The sequence below is a fragment of the Mastigoproctus giganteus genome, chromosome 11, assembly GCF_048544385.1.
Source record: "Mastigoproctus giganteus isolate SK-2022 chromosome 11, ASM4854438v1, whole genome shotgun sequence".
NCBI lineage: Eukaryota > Metazoa > Arthropoda > Arachnida > Uropygi > Thelyphonidae > Mastigoproctus > Mastigoproctus giganteus.
Window position 1 is genome coordinate 74,910,609 of NC_143585.1, and position 17,925 is coordinate 74,928,533.

At 36.1% G+C, this 17,925-nt stretch overlaps 1 protein-coding gene across 1 annotated transcript in view; it reads right to left on the minus strand.

Annotated features, from left to right (window-relative positions):
* The window catches only part of Mon1 (vacuolar fusion protein MON1 homolog), an 87,618-nt gene that overhangs the window by 54,359 nt on the left and 15,334 nt on the right, over nucleotides 1-17,925 (minus strand). The window contains exons 2-3 of the mRNA XM_090385127.1: nucleotides 15,676-15,848; nucleotides 5,076-5,517 (exon numbers count right to left, since the gene is read on the minus strand). Coding sequence (XP_090241253.1) covers nucleotides 5,076-5,517; nucleotides 15,676-15,848 — 615 coding nt within the window. The remainder of the gene's footprint in view (nucleotides 1-5,075; nucleotides 5,518-15,675; nucleotides 15,849-17,925) is intronic.

Below are 17,925 nucleotides of genomic sequence, written 5' to 3' on the forward strand. Positions count from 1 at the left end.
AGGACTTCATTATTAGTGATGTTATCTTTTCCAATACATTTTTTCCCATTAATTTTCAAATGCTATTTGCAATGTCTTTCAGTGTTAATATTTGTAGAAATTCTAGAACTTGAGTTCTAGAATTTCTGAGTTCTGAGTTCACAACACCAGCAAGTAGCTCGCTATGATAGTAAGCTTTGAAGACTCAAATAATGCCCCGATCCATGGGCTGCATTAGTGCAGTTTTGTTCCTTGGCAGAAACTGCTATTCTGATTTTGCCATCTTTCAATTTCAGGACATTAGCGGAAGGGCAGTGCTTCGACAGTAACAGAGCCTTTTCTTCAAGTTTTTTGGAAAACAAGTGGCATCTCATTGGTGGTACAAACTCACTTTCAAACCATGAAGCAAATATATCATGTCATTCAAGTATTGGAGCTATTTTTAAAAATCACGGATAGAGATTTCATATTGATGTGCTTAAAACACTGGAAACTTTGACTTTTATCGATGTACAAAGGTTTAGCTTGTGAGTTCGTCTTGTTTGTGCACAGTAATTCTCTCCTTGTTAGTTTTCATGCCTGGTTTGTTGAGTGCTGTTTTAATATCTAGTGATTCTTGAGGAGAAGTTTATAGTATAGCAGTGTTTTGTCACGTTTGTACATTAATCTGAATTCACCATCTTGAATCACATTATGCAGAAATTCAGGAAACACTTCTGCTGTTATAATGTAATCAAATGCAGATTCTCCTACAAGACTAACCTGAGCTATCCCAAGATGAGCCTTCATCTCCAAAGCCACCCTTCAGAAGCAATAAATGAGTCATGATCCCCACAAGTAGCTATGATATTTAAGTGCCTGTGCTTTCAACATTACCCCATTTATCGGTACTCCTTTACTACACTTCTGTAAAAACCACTTGTATAAGCAGTGGTCCACATCATTGTTTTCACAAAATCTAGTTTTATTTCTTTGGAAGCCTACTTCACCTTCTACAGAGGCTACAAATGAATGCAATTTTTCTTTGTCTTTCATCCAACTGCAGATTAAAGGCAAATTTCTGCACAATCTGTCCTGTAACCATCTTTTCTCAATTTGAATTTATGCTCCCCCCCTCCCCGTGTGTAGTCTGAGTAAGAGGAAGCATGTCTCAGCACTGAGCTTAATGTTCAATCCATTCAAGACCTTACCCAGATCACCTCACAGGTGCTAAGTCTCCAGATGTGCAGAACTGAAGCTTTTCTTGCTAAGAGCATCCTTTTGTTGCCTCACCAATCTCGTTGCCCTTCTCTGCACCCATTCCAGCAGATCCACATCCTTCCTAAAATGAGGCCTCCAGAACTGTATGCAGTACTTAAGATGTAGTCTAACCATTGCCTTATACAATGGGATAATCATCTCCTCATACCTGCTAGTGCCTCCATAGCCAGGTGGGAAGGAGCAGCAGTGCATAGCACACGCTTCTTGATTAGACCGGGGTTCGAGCACGTCACCACCAAATATGGAGGATGCAGAAAGGTCAGGGAATGACCACTGCATATTCCGGAGAAATATGGCCTTAGTTGCTAATGCTCCTAAAAACCAAATAACAAACAAACAAACCTTCATACTTGCTAGAAAAATTCCTGAATTTTTCTAGCAGTATATAATTGACAAAACTCCATGTGCTGATATGGCAGACTGTCTGCACTGCCCAGAGAACTTCTTATCAGACTGCAAAATTATCCACAGGTCTTTTTCATTTTCCAACATCCCGAGTGTAGTACCACACAGTTGCTATGTTAATCTGGGATTACTACTTCCCATATGCAGTACCTTGCATTTGTCAATGTTAAACTATGATTGCCATTTCTCTTCTCTCTCCATCTGCCTAATTTTTCTTGATCTTGTTGCAGTAGCGTACCTTGATTACTGTTATTAACCACTCTTTGTATCATCTGCAAACTTAGACATTAAGCCTTCATTAATAAATGTAGAAATCAACAATTGCTCAGCACTGAACCCTGGGGGGGGGGAACTCCACCAATATCATTAGTGCACAAAGAGCAGCATTCATTGATAACCACTCAACAAACTTCTCCCGCTCAACAATCCCTTTATTTATAACAGTAACTTGCCCTTAATGCCACACTGCTCAATTTGTACATCAATCTTTTATATGCAACAGTATCAAAAGCCTTTCTGAAATTCAAGCATATATTATCAAAGTTACTTTTTGCATCAAGTTCCTTTGTTACTGTATCATAGTATCCAATCAGATTAGTCAGACAAGACTGTCCCTTAACAAATCCATGCTGTGACCAGTATAACTACAATTCTGTCTAGATGGTCCTGCATTAGTTCTTTGATTTCCCTGGAACAGAAATCAAGCTAACAGGTCTGTAATTAATCATATCACCCTTTGATCCCCCTTTGTGAATTAGGGATACATTTGCACATCTTCAGTCCAAAGGGATCTCTCCTGAATCCAAAATTAATATATAGCTGAGTGTAATCTCTTCCTTTTAAGCAGCTTCTGTGGTGAATATTTTCAGCACACAGTGAATTATTTACAAGCAATAAAAAGATTAAACTCCAAACAACCAAGGTATAATTTCAGATCTGTAATCAAACATACATTTTTCCAGCTATTCTAAAGTGACATCAAGCTTATCACCAGTCCATGGAAATGCTGTATGAGAAGCTTACGTGGCTGTAATTTGCAAGAGAAGTCCATGTTAAAGTTATGAAGTTCAGTGAATAAATGACTACTAAAAAAAAATAAAAATAAAGGTTACATGTAAGAATTTCTCCATGGTACAATTGCTATCTTTCTCACATTGACTAAATTAATGTCTATTCACAAATGTGTCTTTCTTAATGAAACTAAAAGGTGCCTCACATTTTAAATGAAAATTCTGAAAATTTAGTACAGCATTTAATAAGAGTATCTAACTAAAAATTTCACTTTAATACTTAAATTCTTATCTTGTATGGATACTTTGAATCCACTTAAATCAAAATGCATATTCTAGTCCCTTTAACTTCAAATTAATGTGGTTTCATTACAAGCATACACACCAAACAGGTGGTATCACACTCAAGGTGGTGGAGAATGAAAATGATCTAGGGGTAATTGTACAGTCCAACATGAAGTTCTCTGAGCAGAGCAGACAGGCTGCCAGGACAATACATCAGGTTCTCTCAATGACATAGAGGAATTTTTGTGGCGACAAGGTAGTGGGTGATGTGGTGATTATCCCATTATTATTATAAAGCAATAGTTAGGCTGCATCTTCCTAAAATGAGACTTTCAGACTTATATGGAAGCCTCATTTTAGGAAGTACATGAATCTGTTGGAACAAGTACAAAGAGCAACAAGATTAGTCAGTGGACATAAAAGGGTACTCTTACAAAGAAAGACTTCAGTTCTGAACATTGCAATGTCTGGAAACTAGGTACCTACCAGGAGATTTGATTGAAGTGTTTAAAGCTCTAAATGGATATTAGTATTAGCCACATAGTGCAAGAAAGCCACCAGATTTTGTTGAACAGTCCAAAAATAAAAAAATAATAATAAAATAAATAACTAAATAAAAAGTAAATAAATCTATAAAAAAATAAAAAGAAATTAAATAACCTATCGTTTCCTACCTCACATAGGTAAATATCCAGCTGACAGCCTCAACTACCCCTGGAAGTGACTTATTCCATTAACAGCACACTAGGTAAAAGAAAACTTTGTACAATCCAGTCTGTCTTTTTTTCGGTTCTTTGAATTTATGGTATCTAGGTCTGGAATGATGTATAACAATGAAAAGTTCGTCTTCATTCATGTTACTATTCTTCACTTGGAGCTTCATACACTCTGATCAGGCCTCCCCCCTCCAATTGGCTGATGCTGTATAAGTCTGCATCCTTGCTTCATTTACCACTACTAATACTGATATACCTTGAAGCCTAGTAGTGGGACCTGCAAGTTACTTAATTTTTGAGGCAGGCAGCACATCCATTCCATATTGGTTCTCACATTATTTAAACAAAGCACAAACTGTTTGTTATGATTCCGAACCACTTAAAATGGCTGCATGAGCCGCATGTAGCCCATAAGTTACATATTATGGATCAACATTTTCCACATTAATCATGGAGAAAGAATTAGTAGTATTATACTCATATGCTTACCTTCAATAATTTCCAATCTATTCACTTCATTACCACTACTTGGTAACTTTTTTCGTTTAAAAAAGCAATAAAACAAATGTTTTTTTTTTTCTATATAAAAGACGACATGTTTATTTTAGCCATGAGTCATTATACAAGTACAGGGTGTCTGGAAAGACTTGTTATTCCTATGTAAATGTTACTCCAATGTTCTGAACGTAATGAACTGAAAGTATATAGTAGAAAGCACCATTAAATATTTTATTGCATACATAATTTGACAACATGGTACTAGTTTACAGATATTCATAAGCAAGTTTATTCTATACCAATGATCTGTATGCAAACCATTGTTCACATTGCATAGAATGATTTTAAGTAAGTTTTGGTGGGATGTGTTCCTCAGCATTGTGGGTGTTACAAGTTTAAAAACATCCTTTACTAATGTTGAGAGAGTCATTCTGGGTGGAGGTTTGCATTCAAATCTTTCTCAAAATGCTTCACATAGTGCTTCTATAGGCATGCCTAGTCTATCTCTCATGAACCCAAGTAGCAGCCACAATTCACTGTTTTAAGGAATAGTTGCTTGTAACATGTATCTTAATTTTCTGAACAAACAAAAACAAGAAATTAATCATAAACAAACTAAAATGCTATTAATAAGCAAAAATAAAAAGTTAATTTTTAAGTGGTGTTACATAGTTAAAGAGGACATACAATACTGGAACTGCATTTGCCTAGGTGTAACAAGACTTTCAGGACGCACTGTACATTATATAATTCTAAAATTTTGGTCTTTTCAAAGCAAAACTTTTGATTTCATACAAAGGATGTCAGGTGATCATTCTTCCCCCCCCCCTTTTTATTCCAAGCTACCATAAATAATATAATTGAGTCATTAAATTCATACAATCTTATTTCTTTATAAATTTTTGAAAAATGTGACACTTACTTTCACTTTACTACAATACTGTGCTATCGTCTGTCCAACCGTGTCCCTTATAGCATTCTCCAATGGCAAACAGTGCACAGCATTAAGTAAAAAACTTGGATCCCGGTCCATTATATCAACAAGATTGTCCAAGAATTTTTCTGCACCACCTAGTAATCGTCTTAAATCATAATTGTGCCGCTGCTCAAAAATACGATACAAATTTGTATATGTCAAGACTGATAATATCTGATTATAAACATATGTTAACTGTACAACAAGTTGTGGCACAGATGCATTTGTAGTTGAAACAGCAACTAAAATTAGTGGGTGTCGTACTAAGAAAACAAATTTGTGAGATCCCGCATGAACTGAACGTATAGTATCACCATTCTGCTGGACAAATGACACCAAAGCCTGTATCACACCCATCAAAGTTACTAGTTTATCTTCATTACAATACCTAAAAAAATAAATTTCTTTCAATATAAAATGTTAATATGAAAGAATTAAAATTAGTAATTAATTCTGAATTGATAAAAATATGAAACATAATGATATAACTTCTTTTAAGAAATACAGAATGAGTTAACTGGAAAAACTCCATTTTCATATATATAAATAATTTTCATTATAATGGCATATCCAATGTACTAATGCACCAACCTACTAAAATAAAGTTTACCAATGGACAATATTTTAAAACGTTAGTGCACCTAGAATTTTCTGTCTTAGAGTCTGTTATACACAATCAACTGATTCTCATTACTTCAAGGAAGATACTGTTACAGATACTGCTCTTTTCAGAAATTCCAAGTTAATTTTTTGTTTAAAACAATGGCTCTGCTGACTTGGATGTAAAGAGCATTTTCAAAGTTTCATCACAAAAAGGTCCAAACTGAACTTTTGTTTTTTCATTTCAAATTTACATCTTTTTAGATCTCCAACTATGGATCATTGTATATTACTTATTTCTTCCTTCATAACAGCATTTGGTAGGTACATTTAGAATATTGTGTTCAGATCTGGAGGCAGCCTTTTTCTCCATCTGCTAAAAAAAAAAAAAAAAAAAAAAAAATCACTTATTCATACATTTTCCAAAAAAATTGGCTATCCAATTTCACTTCCAACTATATCAAACTCTTCATCTCAACTACTGTGCAATTCATTCCAATGATCTACAACATGCTGCCCAAAAGTAAACTTCATGAGATCCACATAAATATTTACTCCCCAAAAGTTTGTATTTGTGTTGCCTGGTTCTTCTCTCTCTCTCTCTTTTCTACCTGAGAAAATATACCTCTCTTGTTCTTTTTACTGATTCTCTCCAGGGCCTTATATACCATCTATCAGTCCCACCTCCAAAAATCACTTATTCATACATTTTCCAAAAAAATTGGCTATCCAATTTCACTTCCAACTATATCAAACTCTTCATCTCAACTACTGTGCAATTCATTCCAATGATCTACAACATGCTGCCCAAAAGTAAACTTCATGAGATCCACATAAATATTTACTCCCCAAAAGTTTGTATTTGTGTTGCCTGGTTCTTCTCTCTCTCTCTCTCTCTCTCTCTCTCTCTCTCTCTCTCTCTCTCTCTCTCTTTTCTACCTGAGAAAATATACCTCTCTTGTTCTTTTTACTGATTCTCTCCAGGGCCTTATATACCATCTATCAGTCCCACCTCCAAAAATGTCTAGCTGCCAAGCTTTGCAGTTTGCACTTTCTAAGCTGTTCTTCATATGGATATTGATTAGTATCTCTTAGCAATCTGGTTGCCCTTCTTTGATCCCTTCCTAGAAGCTCTTTCTTTTTTCAAGTGTAGCCTTCAGATCTGAACACAATATTCTAAATGTGGTCTCACCACTGTCTTATATAAAGAGGCAATGTCATATTTTTCCCTTTTTGTGACGGCTCTTTATATATTATAGATAGAATAATATAATGATAGCACTGATAGGATAACATCATAGATGACACTGATAAGATAATATCATCACTGCAAACAGGTGTCTAGGAAGGCACATGGTGCCTTCCTAGACACCTGTTTACAGTGCATATCATGTCTGATGAATCATAGCTCCTAAGACTCTTTCATCCTGAACCACTTTTAACTCCACCACCCCAAGCTTGTAACTCACTCACTCCATGATTTGTTTCTTAGGTGCAAAACCTTACATTTAGAAGCATTAAACTTCATTTGCTATTTTCTTAGACAAAGTGCAACTGATCAAATCTATATTGGAGCAAAATGGCCTGGTTCTTGTTGTCAACCTCTTTTCATATCTTTACATCATCCATAAACTTTGACAACCCTGCATTTGATCATCAATATTATTAAGGAAGATAAGGAATGAAGTGGAAGTGTCACCAATGCTGGTGAGGACATCAAAGGCTGATGTTGGGATATCAGAGACATGGTGTCATATAGTGGTAAGGAATGCAGAATTTGAATTTGGGGAGTACAATGTGTACAGACAGGATAGAAGAGGAGGAAGGGTGATGCTGTTAGTTAAAGAAACACATAAAATCTAAGGAAGTGCATCCAGTTGACATGGGTGGAATGTTGAGTCAGTTTGGTGGGCCATAAGCACTGGGAGAACCAAGTTGAGAGTAGGAATGTGTATAGGCCTAATGATTCTGATGAGTACAATGAACAACTGTACAGAGAAATAGAGTGGGCCAGTAGATCGCATTGTCTTATAAAGGGGGATTTTAACTTCCAAGATATATAGACTGGAACTTGTGGGTTGGTAACTCACACACTAGCAAGACTTTTGTGGATTTATTGGATGATTGTTTTCTACAGCAGCATGTTCGAGGGGCAAACAGAAGGAGTAATACTCTTGATCTGATTATCAGCAGTGATTCTTCATGCATTAAGAATCTGCAGATAAAGGAACCACTAAGTGACAGTGATCGCAGTGTGCTGAAGTGCGATTTAATCAAAGAAGTAACTACCATAAGGAGTAAAGGGAAGGGTTTTTGCTTTCGTAAAGGTGACTACAGTGGTATAAAAGATTTTTTAAATTCTATACAATGGGATCAACTGATGATGTTACCAACAGCAAATTCTAAATGGGAAGCATTCAACGAATTAACCTTGGAAGCTATTAGGCTTTTCATACCAACTAAGAAATAATGTTCAAGGTTTAGGCCTAAATGGATGTGAGATGACCTAATGAAACTCGTGGCAGAGAAGAAAAATGCATGGGACACAAATTATCAGAAGACACATGCCTATGGTAGATGCAAGATAGTCTGTAATCAAGTCACAATGGACGATAGGCAGGCAAAGGCAGATTATGAGAAATCTTTGGCAAAAGATGCAAAGAAAAACAGTAAAGACTTCTTTATTTATGTAAATTCTAGAAGGAATGGGGATGAATCACATTGGTCCATATTTTAGTATTAAATCAGCTCACACCAACCATAAGAATAAGCATTTACTGTAACTAGAATATTTATTTACATATTAAAATAAAATAAATATTTACAAAAAACTGCTATTATATTAAATATACATGTAAAAACATTAAAACCCTTGAGATAAAATACACTAAAATAAACCGGATTAAAAACGATAAAAATCTCTGGAGCTTTCGGAAGCTTGCGCTCCCTTCCTCAGCAGTAACAAAACTTCCTGCAGCACGTCCATATATAACAGGCTGTTATATATGGACGTGCTGCAGGAAGTTTTGTTACTGCTGAGGAAGGGAGCGCAAGCTTCCGAAAGCTCCAGAGATTTTTATCGTTTTTAATCCGGTTTATTTTAGTGTATTTTATCTCAAGGATTTTATCACGTTTTAATGTTTTTACATGTATATTTAATATAATAGCAGTTTTTTGTAAATATTTATTTTATTTTAATATGTAAATAAATATTCTAGTTACAGTAAATGCTTATTCTTATGGTTGGTGTGAGCTGATTTAATACTAAAATATGAATTTTCCCAACCTCAGAGGCCTTTTTCAGGATATTGTTAGCAGCTATGGCCAATTTGTAGTGCAACACGTCCGACAATATCAAAAGTATTGTATAAAAGAGGCCAGACAGAAGCAGTTTTAAGCCTGTTATATATGGACGTGCTGCAGGAAGTTTTGTTACTGCTGAGGAAGGGAGTGCAAGCTTCCGAAAGCTCCAGAGATTTTTATCGTTTTTAATCCGGTTTATTTTAGTGTATTTTATCTCAAGGATTTTATCACAGTTTTAATGTTTTTACATGTATATTTAATATAATAGCAGTTTTTTGTAAATATTTATTTTATTTTAATATGTAAATAAATATTCTAGTTACAGTAAATGCTTATTCTTATGGTTGGTGTGAGCTGATTTAATACTAAAATATGAATTTTCCCAACCTCAGAGGCCTTTTTCAGGACACATTGGTCCACTTGACATCGATGGCTCAATTGTTGATGAACCTGCTGAGGTAGCTGACAAACTGAATGAGTATTTTGCATCTACATTCACATATGAGGAAGTCTGTAGGGAAGTGGAGGCCAGAAACTTATCAAACTCTGGCAGGAAGCTAAATGATTTTGTAATAAGTGAGAGCAAATTGGAGCACAAATTGAGCAGGCTCAATGCTGATAGGATTCTTCCTCTTGATCAGAATAATCTCCTGAGAGGGCATAAATCCAAACTGAGGAAAGACAGTTGTAGAATAGATGTGCAGAAATTTGCCTTTAGCCAGCGGGTAATTGATTGCTGGAACAAACTTCCATCTGTTGTTGTGGAAGTTAATAGCTTAAATAAATTCAATGCAGAACTAAACAAACATTTGGTATGAATGGATCAGTGAAATGGGAAGGGTTTTATTTATTTATTTTTTTTGACTGATGCTGTATAAGCTTGATTTCTTGCATCATGTGCCTCTGCTAACGCTAATGCTAATTTTAACTCTATGGAACCAGGCTCCTGCAGCATATTTAGTTATAGGAAGGAATACTGCCTTGTAATACAGAAACAGTGTTTTATATGATAGGCCCCAATCAGACTTTAAAATTCTAATAATAGCACCAGAAAATTTCCTAATTTTATTGCTTAAATATAATAAGTACTGGTGAAATGATAACTTACTGTTCACAATAATTCCCAGGTATTTGGTATCAATTCAACTTGATCTGAGGAGGTCGATTTATATCCAATGGCTGTTTTGAATAGCATAATTTTAGTTTTGTGAGGACTAATAGCAAGCTTATAGCTTTGAGCCCAAGAACTTAAGTATGTCAGCACACTACTAGCTCTCTGTTCTAAGAATGAGCAAGATCGTCCTGCAATTATAATCATCTGATCATCTGCAGCAAATGCCAGCACCTTACAATTAGGGAACATGCAAACCAACCAATTCTGTAAGACTAGATTCCAAATAAGGAATCCCAAGACAGAGCCCTGAGGACATCCTCTCACAACCTGTTTTTGTAGCTCAAAGTACTTGGACTTCACTAACACATATTTATTTGAAAAGTAACTGTTGAAAAGCATATATAATTCCTTGGAACAATCAGCATTTCTTAACTGAGCCATAGCTGCCTCCCACCAAACTGTATCAAATGCCCCTTCAAAATCAACGTAGATTGCTAATTCATATTTGGATGTAGAATTCTCAATATGCATTCAAAACGCCACTAGAAAATCTTCACAGGGTTTCCCAGTAGTGAACCCATATTGCTGAGGTGATATCATATCCTGCTACACTAGCAGGTCAGTTACCCATAATGCCATTAATCTTTCAAGAATTTTACCAAGGTTTGCCAAAAGAGTGATCGGGCAATATTAGGTTCAGATAGTGGCTTCTCAGGTTTTCTAACTAACTTCAATAATGCAATCTTCCACTGCATTGGAAACAGAACTTCTGTTAGACATTTGTTATACATAAATAAAAGGATATTAGGTAACGACTTATAGAACCTTGTTATAAATATATTCTCGACTAAATCAATTCCAAGACATTTTGTGAGATTAAGCTTCTTCAAAACTCCTGTAAGTTCATCCATCATTCAAATGCACAAGTAAATAATTACATAGATCATTTCCTGATTAGATATCGATCATAGTGCTTTTTGTCGCAGCACCCCTGGTACTGCCAGACAAAACTGTGCATTTTTACTCTGTGTAGAATACAATACTCTGCATAAGGCCAGGGTGTGTGTGTGTGTGTGTGTGTGTGTTTTGTAAAGTATTAGTGTGGGTGTCTTGTTCCTCTGGCCATTTAGCCTAGGGGGGCCTGTGGAGAGCCACTAACACCCATAGTTTCCATCGCTGCCCTGGGGAGGTGGCTAGGACACATTAGGAGAGACGAAAGCTCTGGTGGGGTAAACCCTGGTGTAGCCTAGGCATCCAAGGAGAGCCCCACCCAAAAAAAAAGAAAAAAAAATTTTTTTATTGGAAACAAGATAATGTGAAGACAGGAAGAGGGTGGGATAAAAGGCGCAGAGAACAGAGGGGTGGGAAACAGTTGAGGAACTTGCTTGACTTGAAAGGGGAGACAGTAAGGGGACACCTGGTACAGGATGCCCATCCTAGTCCAGAGGGTGGGAGTTGAAAGTGGGTGGTGGGGTGAGCCACCATGCAAAGGGGGGAGGACCACCCAGGGTGGGGGAAGGAGCCTCAACCACCCCAATGGTTGAGGCTCCTTCCAAATAAAATCTCTTTCCCTGTGTTCTTTTATTCCTACCACCCCAGATGGTAGGAATAAAAGAACACAGGGAAAGAGATTTTATGGTGGAGTGTGCTTTTTGCAGTTCTGTCCCATGCTGGCCTGGGGATTACCTTTATGGCCATTTTGAGCATCCTGCACCATGCCAGCTAGGAAAAGCTACAGCACAGTGTCAGCTTGAATAACCATGAGGCCCCTGAGGGCCTGCATAGCCATCAGTCTGTCCATGAAGAGGATAAGATAAAACATGCAATTAATGATAACTTTCATTCACACAATTTTACTTTTTATAGTTTTTTATTTCACTTTCTATTTTCTTTTATATATTAGATTATATATTGATCAGTGCATTTCGACAGGTGTCTTTTACGTAGAAAAGATTTGACTTACTCTGTCCTACCTCTATATATTACGTAGAAAAGCGTGCACAGGGGTTGGCGAGAAAAGCAAGCAAGCAGGGGGCGAATCCCCCTAGTTCACATAAAAACAAATTATATAAAAGGCAAGTAAATTTAATGTACTAGCATTCCTATGTTTTTTGTCTTTTTGGAAAAAGCATTTGATAGAATAAGACTGGAAAATGTATTAAACATATCAGAAAGAAGAAATATATCTAAAAAACCTTATTAGTATCAGTAGTGGCAAATGATGCAAGGGAGCAAGCTTATACAGCATCAGCCAAAAACTTCCCACATTAACTACCCACTCCTCTAATAATTTGTCTAATTCTTCCTTAAATTTATTCAAACTGCCCACTTCCACAACATCAGATGGAAATTTGTTCCAACAATCCTTCCTCAACTTTTAAATTTATCCCCTCCCCCTTATGCATGTTCTCTTAGCAAGAGTAAGGATGCCATCAACATTTAGCTTATGTAATCCATTCAAAGCTTTAAACATCTCAATATCTGATCTCCTCACAGGTGCCTAGTTTTCAGACACTGCAATTTGTAGAAATTTAGTATTTCTTGGTAGGACTAACCCTTTCTTCCCCTCAATAATCTCTCTGCATCAGTTATCCTTCTTGAAGTGAGGCTTCCAGATCTATGCAGTACTCAAGATGTAGCCTAACCATTGCCTTATACAGTGGAATCATTACCTCCTTATTTTTTCTGGCAAAATTCTTGTATATCACTGACAAAACCACATGAGCTGTCCTAGCAGCTCATCTGCACTGTTCAGGAAATTTGAGAGTGACTGCACAATTACCCCCGGGTCCTTTTATCCTCTACTATCTTGAGTGTGGTACCATACAGTTGGTATGTTGTCTGGAATTACTACTATTTGCAGGACCTTGCATTTCTCCATTATAAACTTCAGTTGCCACTTTGCATCTCATCTGCCTAATGTTTCTAGATCTTTTATAGCAGCATCCCTGATTACTGTTACTAGCCGCCCTGCCAACCTTTGTATCATCTGCAAACTTAGAGATTAAGCCTGATATACCTTCATCAATATTATTAATAAATATTGAAAACAATAATGGCCCAGCCATTATTGTTTGAGATTAAGTGGAGTTTCCCAGGGGCAGGTGCCCCTGGGAAACTCCACTAAATCAGAATAGTGAAGAAATTTATACTGAAATCAAACACTAATTAAAACTGAAAACATATTATCCAAAGAGTTAGCAATTAATAAAAGGTATAAGACAGGGTATCATACTCACTCATTAATCCTTTGCAGTTTGATGTTGCAGTGGTTGTGACAGTTGGTGTTGCCCATCATGAAATTTGTTTACCCCCTGTGCTGGCATAATTATTATAACACTGTTGTCTATTTATACTTCATATAAACTGTGAAAAACTAGACTAATGTATAAAGATGTCTAGTTTTTTTCATTTAACAGCAAGTGGCAGTTGTTTTCCTTTATTTTAGAAGTAACAAAGTATTTTATACTCTGTTAAAAGTAATGTATTTAGTCATGGCACTGACTATTTGATGTAAGAAATTGAGAAATTGTTACAACTTTCTGAAGAACTTGAATGAGACAAAGGTGTTTTTTTGGTGTTAACATGGGACTAAATGAAAAAACTAATATAAAGGAATACTTGCTAGAAGAATAAACAGACAGAATTTCATTTTTCAAGAATTTATTGAGCAGATATTTTGGAAACAAAAGAAATTCAAAGTAAAAACTTCTTTTTTTTTGTTTGGTAATCTGAATGAAATGTTTTATGAATATTTTGTTCTAGGAAAAATTATTGCATTAGATGATACTAAACTACTGTTGGTTTCAAGGAATAATATTTCATTCAAATATTATAACCCTCAAAAGACAACAAAGTGGGCCTTCATGTGTTTATTTTAGCTGACTATAATCAATTTATGTGTCAGCTATTATGCCATATTTTAAAAGTCTACTACTTATTTGATAAGACTAGGCTTGACTTTCATTTCAAGGATCATGCTTCATCTCATCCAAAAACTGCTTCACAGTACTGAAAATATTCTGAAAGTTTCTGGATGAGATGGTAGAGCAAGTTGTTTTTCTGGATTTTAGAAGCCACAACTGCAAACAGTTTCATTTTGACAAAGGCAGAAGATCCATCACAAAAGAACTTTACAAGCAGTTTCAAAAGAAGCTCTTTGTTCAGCTAGTGGACATCCAATCTTTCAAGAATAGGTATCTACTACTAGAAGAAGGCTATCGAGTTCAGATACAGAAGATAGACTGAATGCCCATCCATATTTTGTAATGACAGTTAAGAAAACCAAATAACAAGGAATCCAAATAAAAAGAAAGACTGCAATATGTAGTGACAAAAATTCCAGAAGTGAATTAAAAAAAAAACAGTTTGGTATTTGAGGCATGCTCCTGGAAACCAGGGCTGCAGGATTCTGAAAGTTTCAAACCCAGGATGTTGCAGTTCCAAAAAATATTACTCTCACACACAGAAAAGGCACTAGCATTTGTGGTTAAGATATGATATGAATTAGGTACCTTGTCAAGGCACCTAATTCATATCATATCTTAACATGCATATACATGCAGTAGTGCATCCAGTTCAGGCAGTGCCTGTGGCAAGTTCCTCAGTTGCACACACCTAGCACTGAGCCTGCTCGCACACAAATTAAAAACATATACTTAATTAACATTTAAAATGTCTAAGGAGTTTATAAAATGTTTTACCAGGCATTAGTTCATGCAAATCCCAAAAAAAAAAAAAATTGAACATCACATTTCAAGTAGTAATTTTTTTTAGATTTTAGAGATGGACTGCAGAGAGTTAAAGGGTTAAATATTTACACATATTTTTCCTTGCATGAAAATACATTACCTCAAGATAAGCAACAATAATTATAAAAGTTTGTATAATTTATAAATTTTATATATCTCCTTTAAGTATCACCATTTATCATTATTTTCATACAGGTTTAAGAGTGTTAAACCTATATGAAAACACAGTTTTAACTCCAAACTGCTGCTAATCTGTAAAAGTTGACAATGCTTGAGAGCCCTGCAATAAACATTTACAGGTCACATGTGGTCCACAGCCAGCCTGTCTGACATGCCTAGTGAATGTATATATCAGTGTTGTTTTCTGCATTCAAATGTTTTATGGCTTTGAAATAGCAGTTAACCAGATTGGTCGGGCAGGACCTTTTACTTTAATGAACTCATGCTGTGAATTCTTCAAGTTTCCTTTTTTATTGATTTTGTATTGTAACCTTAACAAGACTGAATGCTCTTGCTCAGAACATAAGTTACCATTTTTCACCTGAAGAGGTGATGGAAAACATAATTATGAAACAAAAATATTAAACAGAAAAATAATAGCTAAAAATTTGATTCAATATATGTTCTTCACTTAATATATGTTTCTTCATTAATACCTTTTTTAATATCAAAGTACTAATACAACATTCATTCTGTTAAATGGAGAGAGAGAGAGAGAGAGAGAGAGAGAGAGAGAGAGAGAGAGAGAGAGAGAGAGAGAGAGAGATTATACTTTTACCTAGAATATATTGGTTTCCCTGCTTCACTTAGAACAAATATATGTTTCTTATGCTGTTTCCATTCAAGGCTATTCACTTCTTCAATATCATCAATTAAATCTCTTTGCTCATCCTTTGACTCTCCTGTAGATCCTGTAGATAACCTATCTAACTGAGTTCCTGTTTCTTCTGGCTGACAAAGCATAATAATAAAATAAAAAATATAGGAGCTTAGAAAATGCAAGATACTAATGTATTACCATTTATTAGAAAAATCTCAATTTATAATTTCCATAAGATAATATACATGCCAATATCCCTCCTACCATGATTTTATCAATCGCAGTTTTCCTTAAGACATGAAAAAAAGGAACACTAAACCAATATTACAAATTCCTGCTGTCTTTTTAAAGTTAAACCCAGTAAGGTGCAATTCTACTCCTATACAGGGTGTCTCAAAAATATTGGTACAAATGTTTAGGGGAGGTAGGTAACATCTAAAGGAATGTGAATCGCATAGGAACCTATAACCAGAAATGTCACGGGAAAGTTGTAGCAGAGGCACAAGAAGCAGAAATGACACAAGACAGTAATTAGTGGCAAACATTTATTTGCCATAATATTAACAATGGAGTACGAGATGGATGCATTTCATGATGTTACAACAGATGCTCGAAGGTTCCACCATGAGACGCGATGAATGCGTGATACCGATGCAGCATGGATTGGCGGACACGGTCAAACACACCTAGAGTTTCTTTGACAGTAGCAGCAGCGCAGATAAGTCTTGCCATGAGATCCATTTCCGTCTCCACAGGCGATTCATACACGATAGATTTGAGGGTCCCCCACAGAAAGAAATCAAGGCTCAATAAATCAGGTGAGCGTGGGGGCCAGGCAACGGGTCCACCACGGCCAATCCATCAACGCCCAAAATGCCTGTTCAAATGGTCACGAACACACCTTTCATAATGGGCAAGTGCCCCGTCATGTTGCGTCTCACATTTGCTGGGGCACCTCCGTAGCCAGGTGGGAAGGAGCAGCAGTGCGTAGCACACGCTTTCTTGAATAGACCGGGGTTCGAGCCCGTCACCACCAAATATGGAGGATGCGGAAAGGCCAGGGAATGAACACCGCATATTCCCGGAGAAATATGGCCTTAGTTGCTAATGCTCCTAAAAACCAAATAACAACAACAGTTGCTGGAACATCGTCAAGTAACCCTGGTAGAACTTGTTCAAGAAAGATCCGATATTTAGCGGAGTTCATGCGGGATGGTAACAGGTATGGGCCGACTAAGCAGTCACCGACCATACCTGCCCATACATTTATTGCGAAGCGACGTTGTGCCGCATGGGGGTGCACACCGTGTGGGCCCTCTGTTAATCCATACACTAGATGCATGTTTGCCAGCTCACAGTTTGTATATTGATGCATGCCCTTCGTGCGGCGACTACTGCTTGAATGAGTAAACCAGAAATTTTCCTCTCGCGAACTGATGAACAGTGCTGTGTACTGACTTATGGTGACGTTTCCAGTTATGGGTTCCTATGCGATTCACATTCCTTTAGATGTTACCTACCTCCCCTAAACGTTTGTACCAATATTTTTGAGACACCCTGTATACCAAGCCAACCTAAAAATGAAATAAACTGAAATAAGATAAGGAAGACAAAAGCAAAGCAACATGTCCAGGCAGCATGAATGCACAATCCCCAGTGTAAGGAGCTCACACCCATCCAAAAATGAGTACCACCTTTTTGCTAATGTATAATAAATACAAAAAACTGGTAACTCACAAGCACAACCTCTTCAAAGGAACATCAGCACTAGGGAACTCCAAAAAGAATCATATTTTAGTCATTGACCACTATTTAGAAATAGGTCAGTGGATGTCCCTATATGATCTGATTAGAAAGAAGTAAATAATGAATAGAACTCAAACTTAGGTGGTAAAAAATTATGACACGACCACTAACCTCTATAGGTTAAAAAAGTAAACATAAATGAAAATTCAAATTTAAATATCAACAAGTCAATCTATAAGTCTAAACCAAATGCAAACGCAAATTAGCTAAATTAAAATCAAATGAACTCACATTTGTGATTTCCTTTTTACTCTCCAGTTTCACCATTTGTGAAGAAGCAGATTTTGTTTATTCAGAGTTAATATTTAGTTAATTATTTAATCAGATAAAGAAAAAACATTTCAAATAGTACAACTGTATTATTAACTTATATTTTCATTGAATACTGTAATTACTTTTTGA